This window comes from Thunnus thynnus, chromosome 10 (assembly GCF_963924715.1).
Source record: "Thunnus thynnus chromosome 10, fThuThy2.1, whole genome shotgun sequence".
Lineage (NCBI taxonomy): Eukaryota > Metazoa > Chordata > Actinopteri > Scombriformes > Scombridae > Thunnus > Thunnus thynnus.
In genome coordinates, this window is record NC_089526.1 from 14,670,898 (window position 1) to 14,689,478 (window position 18,581).

An 18,581-nucleotide genomic window follows, 5' to 3' on the forward strand; every position below is an offset into this window, starting at 1 on the left:
GATAAGAGTGAGCTAGGGTGCATGTGTGTGTGTGTGTGCGTGTGTGTGTGTCGGAGGGTGTCATCATTATGCCAGTCTTTATTTGAAAAAACAGCTGTGTGAACATGCCCTGTCTGACAATGATATATGTCGTTTCAGCATTAGTCATGCAGAAGCAGCAGCTGATTGGAAATGATAAGGGGCTTTCCTTCACACAAACCATCACCAGACCTTTCTCTATAGAACCGCCATTACTGTCTTCATTTTCTGGCCCATAAGACTCTTCATCGGTCTTATCTCGGATGAGTCATGTTCTTGTTCTGTTGTCACAAATAAACGAGGAAGTCACATAGTAACAGAGAGAGAGAGAGAGAGTGTCACAAAAAATATGAGCTGGTAATATCTGTAGACCGTTCGCTCCTCAGTAATCAGTGCATTGGAAAACAAAGCACATAAACAGCTCACAATGCTTCCCCTCCACGCGGTGTGATGAGTAAGCACTTGTGGCTCTAAAGTGTCTGTATCAGTGCGCGTTTGCATGCCTATCAGAGCATGCTTTACAGTGTTTGATCCCGGGCCATAAAAAGGGAGCCGGTGTGCAGCCAGCCAATGATACATTAAGGCTGTAAACCACGTACACACACACACACACACACACACACAGCAGTACGAAAAACAAAGATACATGATTAAGTGCAGAGGGAAAAGCTATAAAACAGACTTCAATTCAAGATGAAAGGACATATATAGATCAACAGGAATAAAGAAAAATGAGGATAAATCAATCTGGAAGGCAATGAAGTCTCATTTTTGTCATCACCATCACCTCCAAAACCAAGGCCTGTCTCTTAGTTTTAACCATCTTTAACAGTATTATACAGTATGACAGCACTAGAAGCTGCTGCTATACTGATCATGAGCACTGGCTTTCCGTGCCCCGAGCCCCCCTTTTCTCTCTCTCTCTCAGTCTACAGATGGCTATCTTATTATTTCTGACCATGGCTTAATGAAACAGAAAATTCTCCTCCGATGGAATCTTTTTTGGGGGAGCAATCAGCACTTCACCAATTACACGCATCCATTATCGTCTAACGAGCACTCACTCGCATCAAGCACCAGCTTCAACCTGGCTGAATGGCTGGCTGGCTGGCTTTCTCCTCCAATGAAATTAGGGTAAATTGACTTGCCTAACTGTTGTTTGTGGAATCAGGGGAGAAGTGGTGTCTGAGGTAATCATATCTGCCTGTTAAATTTGCCTCTTCAGAACCGATTGGCTCTGTTTGCTTGTATTGGTTTTCTGCTGGGGTGTGCTTCTATTTGCTTTTTTTTTAATGAAGAGTGGTCCGCTGTGTTTTTGGAAGAGAGCAACAAACCGCCACGCCAGTCAGATGAGTCATTTGGCAGGCGATTAGGCCTCGTCAACACGGCCTACAAACTCTCAGTGCTGGAGCAAATAAGCGCTCTCTCCATGTTTATTTTACTGTTGACCTGCCTCTCATCTCAACAACAAATACTGCTAAAACAGAAAAACATACGGATGAATGAGAGACAGTTGTGAAAATTAAATCAAATCTACTACATGAAATTATGGATTTTAGTTCCTGGACGAGGAAGTGGGGAAACCCAAACATATGAGGGAGCGGTCTGTGGAAAGAATATTTTACTCAATTTGTTATTTTATAGTCTTTCACTGGCTGTGATGCATTCACAACTCTTTACACGCTACATAATTTTAGTCTCAGGAATTATGTTTATGTCCCATGAGGTGATAACCAATTAATTTTTTGTAATTACTGTAGATGTATTTGTGTCTATACTCTACAGTATGTTAAGTCTACTGTCCTCTTATAGATGCTACTGCTTGTCATTTTTGGGGAAACCCTTAAACAACAGTATCAATATTTCCTGATTTGTATATTTTTTTGTCAGTTGAAATGACTGTTTATTTGTAGTTTCAGTTTTTTTTTTAAATTTGGTAAATAAAATGTTTGTGTCTCCACTGCTTAGAGGTTGAGTTTGAGGCCTTGAGTATAATGAGTTTTGAACCGTGGCCAAACCAACAGATCATCCACTAACATGAGCAAGACAGGCATTTGAGCTGAGACGTATTACTATTCACAGTATGTGCAAAATACTAACAAGAACTCAAATCCTCAGCTGTGGGCTGCAAAACCTTTCTCACTGCTGCAGGGAGGAAGAGACGGTTGTGAACAAAATGTGCTCAAGGGGAAGGATGAAAGCAGGAGGGCAGGAGATTCAGGGTAAGAGGGGCGATTGGATAATGAGGCGATGGGAGAACAAGGTAAAGTCTGAGGATATCTTAATCTTCATCCCAGTTTTCTAGGATGAATTCCCTTTGGGCAAATGGCACACACACAAAAAAAAAGCACACACACACACACACACACACACACACACACACACACACACACACACACACACACACATATACACACACACAGTACACACATAGAGGCAAACAAGAACGTAGTATGAATAATTATTGTGTCCTAGATGTGGTGGTAATGTTGCTTCAAACATATTGGCTGCAGCAAACAGCAAATTCATGTTTCCGTTGATGTTACTACTCCATCTTAAGGACTGTTTGCATAGACAGCTATTAATTCTTCCTACTTTACATCCTGACAAAAGGACAACAGAGTAAAACAAATCTGTCAGCATCAAAATACCAATCAAATAAAATATACACAATAGATATCAACATTAGAGCTAAAATGATGAGTCAATTAATCTGTTTGTTAATCCACAGAAAATTAATCAGTAACTACAGTATTTTGACAATCAATAAATTATCTTTTCAAGCGAAAATGAAAAACATTCTCTGGTTCCAGCTTCTCAGATGTACTTTGAGTCTGTTTTGTAATTTAAATCTGTTTTCCTCTATTTTCCATTATTGCAAATGGTATATTCATGCTTTTTGGATTGTTGGTCGGACTAAAGAAGCATTTTTAAAATGTAAACTTTGAATAATTATGAAGGGCATTTTTCACTATTTTCTGGCATTTTACAAAGCAAATGATGATTAATTGAGAAAATAATCACTGGATTAATTGACAATGATAATAATAATTAGTTGCAGCCCTTACCTGCATATTTTTTATAACCTCAAAAAAGCTAAATTGATAAGCAGTGAACAAGTGTGTCATCACATGTAAACTTCCTGTATCTTCTCTGTCATCACTGGGGCAACATGTGAGATGGACCAGTTGGCATAATGAGGTACAAAAATAGAAAATACAACTGCCCCTTCAGTGTGCATAATATTTTGAGCTTTTACACAGATCGCACGATTCACATTCACACAGTTCCTGGTGAATCAAAATAAAGGGACAAATTTGCATTCAAGATGGTATTTGCATTACTGTGTAAACACTCTGCATTCATTACCTTTACAAATAGCTTGGGATGATAAAAAGCGTGCAAACATGCTAACATACAGACACATTTGTGCACACATTTTCTCTCTCTTGCTTCCTCTTTACTTGTCTCTCTCTCTCTTTCATACACACATACAAACACACAAACAAATAGTGTGCATTATCCGCTGTAGGTCAGTTAGCTCATTTTTCTCTGGTTGGGACACAGTGTGGCTCATGTGAAAATGGAGGAAGAGAGAGATTGGCTGTGTAGATGGAGAAAAAAAAAAGCATGAGATGAAAGGATGCTTGGGTGTTTTTTTTCAACTTCAGAGATCAAGACGATGAGTTGTAGAACCTTGCGGCACTGCACACATGATGAAAAAGAAAGCAGCACTTGCTTTCCACATGTACTGTATATGTGTAGATAGATAGATAGATAGATAGATATTTTTACAATACATTTATCGTGTAAGAAAGACAACTGTGTCGGTAAAGTGAAAGAAAAAACAGAGAAATTTACGATAAAATGCAGTAGAAAGGAAGATCCACTGGGAGGACTGCAGGATTTTAAAGAAGAGATAACCAAGGATAGAGTAGAGCAGAGCATAAATGAAATGACAGAGCCAGTCAGAGGAAACAGAATTGAAAGAAAATCAAAACAGAAAGACAAGGAAACCTGTTACTGGCGGAATACCGAGGAAAGATGGAGGGTGAGAGGTGCAGGAGCATCAGGACACTGCACTGCATAGCAAGAGACAACGCTTGTGTCGCTAGAGAGAGAGAGAGAGAGAGAGAGACAGAGACTGACGGAGAGAGACAAAGATAGAAAGAGAGTGAGAGAAAGTGTTAAGCCCTGCACCACAGACATGCGTTACAAATCCCCAGGGAGCTGGTGGCAGATCAGTACAGGATCAATCTGCCGCACCTCAGCAGGGACGCAGCGCACTCCTTCCATTCCCACACACCACTCATGAATGTGTCACTGCACTGTATGTGTGTGCATGCCTGTATGTGACCATGAAGTTGGAACAGAGGCGACTGAGTGACTGTAGCAGTGAGGAGAGAGGAGGGGGCATGGAGAAAATGGAGAGCAGGTGGAAGGAGGCAGGAGTTAAACAGGGTGTTGAGTTCAAATGTTCACAACAGACCGATCCAAACCATATATTTTACAACTTCAAGATAAAAGCATAGTTGAGCAGCATACACTTGAGATAATGTATATTTAATCCAATAAAACTGTATACTTTTATGTGAAATCCATTAAAGCCCTAAAAAGCAAACTGTATCACTGCTGGCATCTAACTGTGCCCCGCTCTAAGATAAATGATGGAAGCAAGTGATAGAAATCCCACATGGGAGATTAAGGATCAGTTTATCCCCCTCCACTCTCCCATCATAGCCATTAGAGAGAAAAGCATAACACTGACCTCAGATCAGTGTTTGGGGACACCATGATCCAACTGCCTGTAACTCAATCTTATTAGAGCGTTAAGTCATTACAGCATGTACACACAGAGGCCTCACAATGCAATTAGCCATTAGCCCATCACACTGACAAAGCATGGCTAATTAGCAGATCGCAGACGCACAGGGAGCAGAACAAAACATATTTAATATCCCCATCAACCCTCTTGCAGAATATCATGTGTCAGGTGCTGTTTAGGTTTGTTTTTTTTTTTTCATGCTTGGTTGAGCTTGATTTTAAAGAACCAAGTTTGTATTTGTGAACACATTTAACGCCAGCATCAAGAGATTTTCCACAAAGGACAATGAAAGATGAAGTTAGTTTCATATATTTGCTGTGTTCGCCACCCTATTGGACTCTATATATTCCTGATATAATGACTTCTATCCATGAGGGGTAAAAAAAAAAACACAAAACAAACACAATGAAATAATAAAACAAAAAAACCAAGGGCTATCAATGCAAATATCATCCTACAGAGGTCTAAGGATGACTTGCCAGAGAGCTACATCAGGGTCAGGTCTGTTTAAAATTCTGTTTTGATCAGCAAATGCACATGTGTGTGTTGTAGTAGAAATGGAGCCGGTCAGGTGGCTTTGCCTGTTGGCTGGAGTTGAGAGTTGAGGCAGAGTGTTAGGTGTGTTGCTCTCTTTGAGGGTGAAAGAAGTGGATTATGTTAGGTCAGCTCTGGCCAGATCAAAGCAAAACTCTGACAAGAACCGAGAAACCTCTGAGAAATATGTGCAAGCAAGCGTGTGCGCGCATACACACGCACATGCACGCACACACGCAGGCGTGCACGCACACACGCACACACACACACACACTTTGGCAGAAGACTGCCTGTCAGAATGCCAAAAAACTACTCTTTGAGCTCTCCATAAATTTACTTTGAAGGAGTTCTGACTGGGTAATAGCTTGTATGGAAAATACTGTCATAAGTAGGAATACACACACACACACACACACACATACTGCACAAACACAATCTCAAAGCCCCTTATTTATAATCGCATTCATAACAAAGGAATTGGAAGGAAACACAGCACCACTGAAATTAATTAAAGAGAATCATATTTTATGAAGCAATTCTCAGGAAGTAAGTGCAGCACTGACCCTCCAGCCCCACCCCAGACAGACAATGTCAAATAAACTAACACATTTAAATTAGGGCATAGACCAGACCAGTCTGGGCTAGGAGCAACATCACCCTACTAGCAACCCGCCTTAGCAACCCGTAAATAGGCCTATAGTGTTGGAGAGGTTACTAGAGCAGAACTGGGCCTTGTACAATGCTGGAAACATACACACTGGTTTCTGTGGGTATATGTGCCCTGTCACTCTGGTAGGATAAGGTTCTCATGGTGCAACATGCAGACCCTGGACCTGGTGAGTACAACGCATGGCACTCCTGTATTTCCTTGATATAATTCATGGCCGATTCAGCCAATGAGGACCCTGTTTGAATTCTGGAGCACCACTCGTATTGCTTCCCAGGTCACGGGCCAATAGAGAGAGGGGATGAGCTTGAGGCTGCACCAGGATCTCTTTCAAACTCAGGCACTAGACAAGCCTGGAGCACACTGCACTAGGCTGGACTGGACTGTTCAATGCATACAATTTGACCAAATAGTAAATCTAATAAATCAAAGCAGATTAGGACAACAAGGTAAATCAAAAGCGGAGCAAGTCAGCAAAGAAAAACAAATTGAACCTGACGAATTTAAACAGAAACTGATGGATCAGAACAGGCAGGACAGTGCAAAGTAACGCAGGACTATACAGCAAACACAAGAGACAGAAAGCTCAAAACAAGCAGAACATTGCGAATGTACTTAACTTCCTCAGATAACCAAATCTCTGAATCAAATTTTATCCAAAAGACTCTACATTTTCAATAAATTAGAGTAGCTACAGTGTGTGTGTGTGGTGTGCATTGTGTGAGGTCACATGTGTGCCTGTGTGGGACGATCAGACTACTTGAGGCGGTGCTTTAGATTGCAGCTTAGTGAGGGCTAGAGGAAGATGAGGATCATTGGCTGAGTGATGTACGCATTGTGTGTTAAATATGCATGCACAGCAAAATGTGTGTGTGTGTTTTTCAGAAATAGCAGGAGGGGAAAAAAATAGAGGGAGAGTTGAGGAGAGCACTACAGAATCATGCTGCAGTGGGCTTTTAGACATGATTACTGCACATGCAGTACACATACATGGCATAAAACACACTACTCTCCTGACTGGTTTCAGGCTGTCAGTGATATGAAGGTTTTGGGATGACATGCAGGGATGCACAAACTTAGGTTTGAAAGATTAGCTGATCAACATGATAGAAACATTTTTATCATAGCCACTTCAAGCCAAACCAGTCCAGTCTAGATCAGCATAGACAGCAGACACGTCACCACCATGCTGCCCCTCAGCACTCCTTCAAAGTGAGCTTTTAAATATTTCACCTCCCATTGATTAAGGTCAGGACTGAGCAGAGGGGAGCATAGCAGATCTTTGACCAGTGCTTTGGGGAAAGTGAAGGACATTATGCTATATTACCCAGCAGGCACCAGGTGGTGGCGGTGCAGAGGACACCATGGCAACGCCATGAAAATGCCATGGCAACACCATAGCAACTGTGGCCTCATTTGCTCGCTGGTGGTGTGGTACAGCCCAGACTTGCTACAGTGGCGTGGTCGTCAGATACACACTTCAGTCACATCATTAATAGTAACATTGTTCATTAATTATTTCATCAATCAATTAATTGATCATCATCATCAACAATCAGTCAAAAGGAGCAAGAACACAGTATCTACTGGTCTCTGTTTTTTGCTAAGTGAGAGACAGACAGAGGAATGAGCTGATTTAAAAAAAGAAAGTGATCAAAGGAAAAAAGCAAAGGTCAATGGATGGGGTTAATTAACAAAGAGATTGCCATATGATAAAACTTTAAAAAGAGGATAGGTGGAGAATGTTCATAGCTTGTTAATGAAAACCAGGAGAAAGAACTGCAGAGGAGAGCAGGAAAATGCAAAAGAGACAGCAGACTGTGAGAGAAACATCCTGATGTGTAAAAGCAGTGAGTGTCAAAAAGTAATGTTAGGTAGTACGAGAGGAGTGACAGACTGATAGCTATAGTAGATACAGATGAATAGAGAGTTTAGACTTTTACTTGTCTTTTTTGTCACAGGCACTAATGTCTTCACAGTCATATAGGAGGAATCGAAATTCAAAAATGATTTCAGTGTCTAGAATCGCTACAAAGCTAAAACATTTAAAACTATTTCATCTAACACTTCCTCCAAATATACCAATCTTAACTAATATATATATATATACCTGTATGTATATATATGTATATATTTATTTGTACATATATATTTCTTTATAGATAAATGATAGAATTCAAATGATAATTGAATACAATAAAATATCTCAGTTAAATCACAGTATAACATGGTACATTCTCAAAAACATAGTATATTTTAATATATTCTTTTTTCTCAGCATAAAAGAAAATAAATAAAACAAAATAAGCAAGAGGGTTTTTAAGAGTCACTTCTGTTCATGCAGTCACAGACTTAAGTATTAGCGCCTCAATAGAAATCAATAATGCTCAATGACATACCAGGTTTAAGCCCTGTTGATTGGTTGAAAATGACTGTGTTCTACGACACAGGAAGCAATCAAACTGTTGCCGTGGTTTCCACTGTTGGGGTGGAGAGTAGAGCGAGCTTACTACCTCATGGAAAAGGTGGCTGCCCTGGGTCCTAAGCATTTGCTACAATTGAACTACACAACCCTCCCATGACAAATCTTTGAGATTTCATTCAGTTAAACATGCAATGATTCTGGGGCTTTCCAAAGGATGAGGAAATGGCAAAAGCATTTCTCTAAAATAAAGACAGATTGTTTTAAAAATTGCCCCACGCGAACTAGAAAAAAGCAATCCATGTGCAGATAAAAGGTACTGTCTGCCCTCACTGAAAGGCAAAGGAGTCAAAAGGGGAATTGAGAAGGTCAACTAACCCTTCGATCTGTGACAACATGCACAAACACAACGCACAGTCCCTCACATAGCAGGTCAACCCCCCCTCCTTCTAGCCGTTATCAACAGCATCCCAAAAGCTACAAAGTCTAAAAGTAGATGTTCTTTTGCTACATCATGTCAAAGTTACATTCAACTACAATAGAAGAAGAGCTGGGCTGTGGCTGGTCTTAGTGTGAGAGATGAGGTGGATATGTTGACCTTATGAAGATGGAGTCTATCATTGCAATGTTGGCAACGTTGGCACAGTTTACACTGTAGATGGCTTTTGGCACAGCTCACAGAAGATGCAATGCTACAGTTCACTACTCTCTTATGAACACATAGCACTTCGTATTCATATTGGTCAGCCAGAGCCAGGTGCTGTGGACTCTAACTCATAAATCACAATCACATCTGACCAAATTAGATTATATCAATCCAACATGTAAGAAAATCACTGAAGATGTGGAACATCTGACTGCGGCTGAAACAAATGTTCTCATTTTAAAATAGACAACAACAACAAGAAAAGAAAAACAATTACAATGTCTCAGATGCAAACAGTTGTGCCATTGCATCCCTGTCACATTGAAGGTGGGAATATTGCTCAAAGTCAAACAGTCATCTGATAATCTTGATAACAGGAGTTATTATTGACTGCATTCAATGAAGTCTCAGCTATTGTGCACCTCAAATTGGAACTCAAAACATTCACAGTAATTTGTTCAGTCTTATTTGCCAAAAGGAAATAGTCAAAGTACAAGATTATTTCCTCAGCACAAGTGTCTGTGGTACTTTGTTATTTGAACCTTGGTTACAGTGAATTTTATTGTCCATAATAGCAACATGAGTTAACATCAAGTGATTTTTTTTTACATGTCAGCAAAATATGTGACCTGTAGATTGTGCAGTTATAACTGTGGCACACACGTCTGAAAAATACAATTGTGCTTCATGTAATCCATCATCTACAAACTCTGCCAAGGTACAGTATAGTAGTGAAATACAATAATATCCTCGGAGAGCTTTTACAATGCGCTGCACTTGATTCAATTTCCCTCACTTCCTCTGAATCCTCTGAATATATCCTGACTAGCCACTTTCATAAAAGCAATAAAGTTCATAGCTGCACACCCCTTGCTTTGTATTATGCAGCCACAATTATAAAATCCACTAGAAGCCTCTTGCACAATTGTCTCCGAAGCTTATTTGAATATTATACAGCCATCTAGTGCCAATTACAGATATTGCACCAATCACCCCCTTGATCCACTTATATGATGGTGAATTATGCGTTGTGGGAAAAAAAAGATGGGTCTTTCTCTATGAAAACAAATTACTTGAAAAAAAATCTTGCTTAAAAGCTCCTGTGTGGAAATTTGGCACTGCTACTGAATCATTCCCACTTCCAACACTAGCCACATCCAGCCTCCTCTTTATTAAAACACTAACACAGTGAGAGAAATATATTGATAGAATAAAAAAGAGGGGTGGGGAGAAAAGTCTGAGTAAGAAAGTAAAGAAAAGACAGACAGAAAAAGAAAATCTGCTACATGTCTTTTTTGTTCTTATTGTTATTTCTCTTTTAAAGTTCAGTTTTTTGTTCAAATACTTTGATAATGTGTGTTCCAGTCCTGCTTGGACCAGAGGCGACATGACAAGCTCCAACAGGGAGGAAGAGAAGTTGTTCCTGTTCAATCTGATTGGTTAAAAGGGTTTCTAGCAAAACATGACATCTCGTAGATGGTCCTGGGGTAGAGCTAGATGGGTCTGATGGTGTCATGAGGTCAACGGGCAAATAAATAGCACTGTCCTCACTGCCCAGTGAAAGGTGATCAGGCAGACAGAGTGCATGAGAGAGGTGACTGCATTGCTTTTCATAACAACTGATTTACAAAAGGGAAGAAGAGGGGGCAGTCTCTCCAACACCAAGAAGCAGTCCACCAATCCAGTTCAAAAGCCAGCAGCCAATGAGGACAGGGAGCCAGAGTCTCTGGACCAAACACTGGCATCTTTCGGGAGAGGGTGGGTCTCTCTATATCCCACCAAGGTGTGTTCTCAAAGCCAGAGGGAGGGAGACGTTTTGAGCATATATCTGTGTGTGCGCTCGTGCATGTGTGTGTGTGTACAAATATGACATCATTACTCACAGGTTGGAGACTATTCTTATCCATAGTTGTGACTCGGGGAGGGGAGGAGAACCGAAGATGACATCACAAAGCTCAATTCTGAGCGGAGGAGAAGTTCTGGGGCTGCTGTCCCCGGTGATGCAGCCTCGCCTTCACTCTCGTCGTCATGGGAACCATCCAAACGGATGTAGCTCACCCTGGTGTGGCATCTCACCGTCGCCCTCACGAGAACGCGTACAAAGGAGCGGGTGGCGGTAGTGTTGCTCTCACACTGAGTAGTGTTAGCAGTAGAACTACTGTCGACATTAGTTCCCGCAGTCATGGTCGCTAATTGATTACCTATGGTCACCAAGGCAGCCATATCTCTGGTGTCATCCCTGGCTCCAGCTGCCGTGGCAGCATGGTTCTCAATAGCAGTGGTGCTTACTACGTCTCCCTCTCTCCTCTCCCCCTGTCATACCTCACTCTCCAGGCTGGAGAAGTGGGCCGACCCTCGGCGTGAGCACAGACTCTTGGCTTTGAGTGGCAGGTGAGGGGAATAGAACCTCCGTGGCTGTGGCACAGAGCGCAGTCTCTGATACTGGAGTTTGGCACTGGCCGAAGCCTGAGCCTGACCCTGGCTGGCCATCCCTACCCCTGCTGGTGGTGAGACGGAGGATGAGGACGGCGGAGGCGGGATGGGCATTGGGAGGGAAGTGGGAGACATGGACGGCTGCTGGGGTGGCGACGGTGAGGGCAGAGGTGGATGGTCTGTGGGCTGTGTGCTGAGGCTGAGGTTAGATTGGCTGCCTGATTTGGCCTGACTGGGATCTGGTTTGGGAGGCAGAGACTTGGGACGAGAGCCCCCACTGAAGCTGTGGCAGTGGGGGAGAAGCTCTTCCTGGCTATGCGAAAGCGCAGTTGTTCCTCTCTTGGAGTGGGAGGCATGCGAGCGGCTGTGGGGATGTGGGTAAGGATGAGGTTGGGGGTAAAGGCTACAGGAACACATGGTGGCCCGTCCTGTCTCCTCCCCTCTGTCCCTAGCTCTCCCCTTGCTCTTCCCTCCTTCACCCTTCCACTTTTTCTCTCCTTTCACAGGGATCTTGTCCATAGACCAGTATCTTCTAGGTGGAGGGAAGGCTGCCGGAGGTGGCGGCCAATGTGAGCCCAGCCCCCCGCTCCCTCCTCCTGATCCCCAACCTACACCTGGCCCTGAACCCCAGAAATCAGTACCAATCCAGCCCTCTGCCCTTGTTCCTAGTAAGGAATCATCTCGACTGTTGATACTGCCCCCTTTCTCTCTGGAGGGGTAAGTACCAAAGAACCACCCTCCTCCGCCTATGCCCCCTATTCCAGTACTGCTTCCCCCTGCACCTCCTTCCCAGTACCTTTCAAAGCGGCCGAACTCCCCTGACGAGCCCTCATCTGAGTAACTGTCCTCTGGCCTTGCCCTGTCCCTCTCTGATTCAGACACTGCCCCCCTACCTGCCCTCCTTCCCCTCTCCTCCACCCTCTCCCTCACTCTTTCCCTCTCGTCCTCATCCTCATCATCATCATCCTCATCATCCTCAGAGTCCCACTCATGGAAGGAGAGCCCTTCTCTTGTCTGTGCTTTCTCTTTTTCATAATGCATTAACAAAGGACGCCGCTCTCCGACTCTACCACTGTCATCCCTGTCCATCCCTCCACTTCTTCGCCGCTTATAGGAAGGAAGGAGTGGGTGGAGGGATGTTGGAGGAGTATTAGAGTCATCTCCTCTCCCGTTCACCCAAAATTTGACTGATGCAGGGAGTTTGTTGAGGTTAGGGTAGCGCTTACTGGGGGTACGATGTCTGGAATGCGGGCGTGAAGATTTGGGACGCCTTTCCCTGCTTCTGCTGCTATCCTCCTCTTCCCTGTCATTGCCCTCCTCTCCTCCCTCTCTCCTGACTCTCTCCCTCTCTCCTTCCCACGAATCCCGTCCCTTCTCTCCAAATGTGCTCCGATACTGAGTAGAAAAGGAAGAGTAGTCTTGCATTCCTTCTTCTCTCTCTCCCTCTGCCTCTCCTTCCCTCTCTGGCTCTACATCTCCCTCCTCTGGCTCAGAGCGTTTTCCCCCAGTCGATTTCTTCCTTTTCTTTGTCTTCAGCGCCTTCTTCTTCTTCTTTTTCACCTTTCGCCTCTTCCTTTCTCTCTCTCGCTCTCTTTCCCTTTCTTCCCTCTTTTTCCTCTTTTTGTTCTTTTTCTTTTTCTTCTTCTCTTTCTCCTTCTCTTTCCTCCTCTTCTTTTCCCTTTTTTGCCTCTCAGCATCTCCACCCACTCCACTCCTTTCTCTCTCACTCCAGCTTGCCCACCACTCTTGAAGTTGAGACAGTTGGCTCCCCCCTCTCTCCCTCTCCCGTTCCCTTTCTCTGTCACCCCAGGATGTGCGTGGTTTCCTGGGGGGTATGGGTGGCGGCAGGCGCCCGTGGCTGAGGGAACGAGGCCTGATGATTGAGCGTTCCCTCTCCCTCCCCCTCCCAAGGAGGAGGCTTGACTCTTCTGTCAGCTCCTCATCATCATCATCATCCTCACCATCTATTCCTCCAGTCCTGTCTCGTGTGCTCCTGGAAGAGCTGTAAGAGTAAGTTGGAGAGGTGGAGCGAGAAGATGAGGCAGATGACGACGTGGATGTGGATGAGGTGGTCGACGAAGAGGACGAGGAAGTATAGTGCAAGGATGCGGAGGGAGAAGGGGGGGTATAGGAGGGGCTGAGGGGTACTGGCACAGGAAGTGAGAGTGGGGGAGAGAGGGGGCGTGCCCTCCTCCCTCCTCCCTCCCTCACTCCATCACGTGCTCCTCCCCTCTGCCCCAGGGGCAGAATGTTCTCGTACAGCGGCCCTCCGGGCTCTTTGGGCTTCTTGGGCCTGCGTTTCCTCCAGAAGGATGAGGGGAGAGGGGGAGAGGGGTGTGGCAGCGGGGGTGTAGGAGGCAGAGGGGCCTGACTCTTAGGAGGCAGTCTGGGAGTTCCCAGAGGTTTAACGGCCCCTTTCCCCTGACCTCCGCTGCCACCTCCCACCACCCTCTTCCCCACCCCGTGGTCCATGCCCTTCTCTGAGTAGAAGGCCACACTGGCTGGAGGGGGCTGGGGGTGGCCCCTGGGCATAGTCTTGGGGGTCTGGGACCCTGCCTGCTGCTCCATGCAGGGCCCCAGTCCCTCAGGGTCAATGGGACCATAGTATCTCTTATAGCCATCAAGTCCCCCACCCCCTCCAGCAGTTGAAGCCCAGTTTGGTGGGACTTTCTGACCAAAGGGTCCCATGTCAGTGATGGCCCCCCTTACAGCCATAGGGTTGGTGGCTGTAGCAGATTTGGGCAGCCTCCAGCGATCCACCACAGCCAGTCTGCGGTCTGGCCGGGGCAGGAAGGTGGAGCAAGGGAGGGGTGCACCAGCAATGGGGGTGTTAGACGGACCCAGTGCTGTGCCGGAATGCACCACAGTGGGAGGAGAACCCGGTAGAGGTGTTTTGTAGACGGGCTGTGGTTGCTGTTGTTGCGGTTGTTGCTGCTGTTGCGCCATGGCAATGACTGGGTTTGTCATAGACGTTGAGACAACATGTGGCTGGGAAGGGACTGTAACCATCGCAGTGTGGTGATGAGTAGGCAAAGATTTAGCTCCACCTGGTGCTGTTTCATCCTCAAAGCTACAGCAGCTATACATGCCCTGAGAAAAAGAGAGGACAAATAAGAAACATAAGAAACAGTATTATTCAGAGTAGCATGAAAGAAAAAATTAAATGTTGCTTAGAAAATAATAGTTCAGACATAGATTGGCAACAAATGTTACAACATAGATGTGTACAGATGCAGCAGATATAACTACACACGTACACAAGAAATTGTATTACTGTAAATACATGAGAGATAGCGAGAGGGAGGGAGAGAGGAGTGGAGAAAAATGGATATCATAAAACAACAATCCAAAGAAGTTCCAGTTTTCAAAAGAAATGCAAGATTGCTGTTTTTCAGATAAACATCCATTCCTATTTATAGTACAGTAGTGCATTGTTTGGTTAATGAAATTGAACACATAAATGCATAAATTAAACACAGTAGTGGAATTGGATAAATTATTATCAGTGAAGCCACAATAATCACATGTATATGGTGTGGGCTGTTTCTGTCAAGGTCACTGTCAAAGGAACAGGATATCCAGGGTGTAAGCAGAATTGAATTTCAATTAATCTCCCGAATTGACTGAGTGGAATTGAATTGACCTCAGACCTCACGCTTTCCAACACTCACACTCGGTAACAGATAAGGGCACACACAGGCAGGAACACACATGCTTACACGTGTGTGTGCATATGGCTACATGCACAGCATTTTGGTTCCATAGACGTTGTCCTGTTTTAGTGTAGCATAGTTTTCATGCAATAAAATAAAGGGAAACTCATTCACTGGTTGCCACAAGAGGTTTTTTTTTGTTGTTTTTTTTACAGAGTGAAAGTTAAAGCATTAGCAGTGGGAATGTGGATTTAAAATTTGGACAAAAACAATTTTCAGAATGTCTGCAAAAAAAAAAAGTAAGACACATAGTGTGCTGGCGCAGAAAAACACTAGACATACACAGACAAAAGCACTTACCCTACTGATTGCCAGGAGAAAGTCCAATTTTCCAGAGCTGGTGGCCATGCAGTGGCGCAGCTTCCAGTAGACCAAGTGTTCCCAAGCAAACACCAGCAGACTGAGGCCCATAGCCACCAGCAGCATGTAGAAGACCCCGGCCATGTTGTCAATATCTAGTTTACTGCTCATCACCTCAATTTTGTCATTATGGCAGATACCTGATAGCCAGAGGCGCTCCAGCATCTCAATCTCATCTGGAAAGGGGATGGGTGGGGAGGTGGGGTGGGCAAGGATGAGGAAGAGAAGTGGGAAAAGGGAAATGGATGAGGTTAAAAGGGTGTGGTGCACAAGGAAAGAAGGGCAAAGAAAATGGGGGAACATAGGCAGTGGAGAAGAGTAGGATTGAAATGTGCAATAAAACAAAGAAAGTAAAGAAAGACAGGACAAGACATAAAGGGGTTAAGAGATGAGAGAAGGGATTATGTTAGAAGAAAAGTTAAAGCTGGGAGGCTTGAGGTTATTTCAAGGTTGTAGATAAATAGATTGATAGATAGTCAGATAAATAGATAGTTACAGAGGACACACAGAGAGACAGAAAGGCTAATAATAAGCATTAAAGTACAGGTCTACAGTAATGCTTGCTGTTTGCCCATTATCCAAGGTGACTCGTCAAGGTCAGAGGTCAGTAAAACAAAAAGCAGCACTGTGCCCAAAGTAACAAAGAGAACGGAGACTGGGGAAAGAGAGAGTTCAAAACAATCAAGTAGCTCTGAGAAGTAAAATGGCACAGACAACCTAATCTAAACATTGTAACCAAGAGTAAATGAGGAGAGGAGGAGAAAAGGAGACCAGGAGTCACAGTGAGATGGTTGAATAGTTTGTAAAAAGCATGGAATAGGGAGAGAGAGATGGAATAAGAGAGTTGGGAAGAATGTTTTATATAGGGAGAGAAAGCGCAGCATTCTTTCTCTGTCCACAAACGCGTCAGGGGAAATGAGACTGACAGAGAGAGTTGGAGGGAGCTGGAACAAGGGAGGCAGAGATGGAGGACGAGAGGCTGAGATTGTGTCGTTATGACAAACAGCGGGAACACTCCTCAGCTTGAAAAGGATGAGAGGAGAGAAAAAGAGGGAAGAATGTGAAGTGAGAGAGAGAAAGAACTGATAGAAAGGGACAGAGACAGAGTTAGAAGATCATAATCATTTAATTGTGCTGGAGGTATGGTCAGAATCTCCATCAAGGTGGTAAAGCTCTGGGGGATTCAAGATTCCCATCTGTTGACCTACCAGGAACCAGGCAAGACCGTTTTACCCACAACTCTGCCTTTTCATTTATGATCTCACTGACCTAACGAATCTGAGCTGCCCTGCTAAACCTGTGATAGGCTGCGGGGGTTGCTGGTGTAACCATAGTGATGGACAGCCAGAAGATGCAGCGTATGATTCATGATGGAATTAAAGAGGCGTATTCTCCAAAAGAAGTCGTAATGAGAGCTTTCTGTTACACTAACAGCAACGGCAGGGTGAGCAGAACCGCAATAACCAGGTCTAAGGTTTAAAACTTGGCAAGTCACACATCCACTTTCAACACCACACTGCTCTGTGAAAACTCAAGCTCTAGCTTTTCATTTGTGCCATCATTAGCTGTGCTTGCGTAGCTTAGATGAAGCAGACTCAGTCATCTGTGTGATCTGGCTAATGTGTCTCCTGTAGAACATCATTAGCCCATCAGCCGTGGCCTCCAGCTAAAGCAACAGATGGACACAGTGCTACTGCAGCCCACTGGCAGACTCAGGTAACAACTCCCTGTCTCAGATTCACTCATACACACTTATGTTCCAAAACACAAAGGTTTGTTTTTAAGTGTAGCCTATTGGAGAGGATTTTTCTGTGTCAATGACCTTCAGTAGCAGCTGTGTGTCCAAACATGAGCCTGATGTGAGAACAGCATGTGTCTTAGTGAAGGAAACAGGTAGTCTCCTGTCGGTCCTCCACTTCCCCAGCTGAATTCTTTCTCTAAGCTCTAATTCTCATCTTATGGCTTTCCTGCCATTTGACTTCCAGTGATTCATCTTGTGCTTCTTCGCCTCCCTCTTTTGCAATGTGACTCTCCTCTCACTGCGCCTGTTTCTTCCCTCCCTTAGACCTTTGTGATGGCAGTTGTCTCAACCTCTCAGTCGCAGCCAGCTCAGGCCTGCCAAATCTGACAGGTGTGTCAAATCCATACTACACCTCTGTCGTTCCTGCCAGGTCAGGTCAGGTAGAGCTGGCATGCTGCAAACACATTGTTGGCATGCACCACAAAGACATTATTTAATAAAGGAAACTGTATTTGTGTGCTTTCATGTGTGGGGGCGAGCACATGTAAATGGGCCAGTGCCTGTGTGTGTGATGCATTTTGCAATGTGCCAGATGTGGCATGATGCCAGACATGTCCAGAGTCGCTGAGCTCCCATATTTGTTGAGCAGTAAACCATGACCCGTACAATCCTGTGCTTTTATCACAACATGACAAACCTCTCGGCATGCATTGCAAGATTCCTGAAAAACACCCTGCCAGCCAAGAGCTGCAAACCCAGTTTCCCACATTTTTTTAATATCTATTCACTGAATAATATATTCTTGGAATCAAAATCCTGATACTGTGCAAAAAATAGAAGTCGATCTGATAAGAGCAAAAAGGGAAATCTTGCTACTCAGCAGTTTTGCCTTTATCAGGAAACAAGTTGTAGTGAGATCAATGGACCATTTCTTAAAGCTGTGGTATGAATCACTAGAGGCAGCAACAAGGAGAACAATACACGCACAGGGTTGACAAAGCAGTGGTGGACATCTCCAGTGGCCCTCGATCTTCTAACGCAGTTGTAAAATGATATGACTCAACATGGCATAGTACAATAATGATGTAACACTGTGACATGATTTAGCTCAGCTGAAGGTGTGATGCCGAGTCCTTGAGCCGCAAGGCGATTTTTGAGATGCAGCCTTTGAGGCCATGCTGAATGCAAGTCCTCCCTCCCTCCTTCCACATCCAAACAAACT

General features: G+C 44.2%; 1 protein-coding gene across 1 annotated transcript in view; it reads right to left on the minus strand.

The window, feature by feature from the left end:
* Positions 1-8,254: 8,254 nt before the first annotated feature.
* The window catches only part of LOC137191307 (glutamate receptor ionotropic, NMDA 2D), a 51,175-nt gene continuing 40,848 nt past the window's right edge, over positions 8,255-18,581 (minus strand). Inside the window, exons 15-16 of the mRNA XM_067601296.1 lie at positions 15,559-15,794; positions 8,255-14,635 (exon numbers count right to left, since the gene is read on the minus strand). Of these exons, the coding sequence (XP_067457397.1) occupies positions 11,429-14,635; positions 15,559-15,794 (3,443 nt within the window). The 3' untranslated portion in view covers positions 8,255-11,428. The remainder of the gene's footprint in view (positions 14,636-15,558; positions 15,795-18,581) is intronic.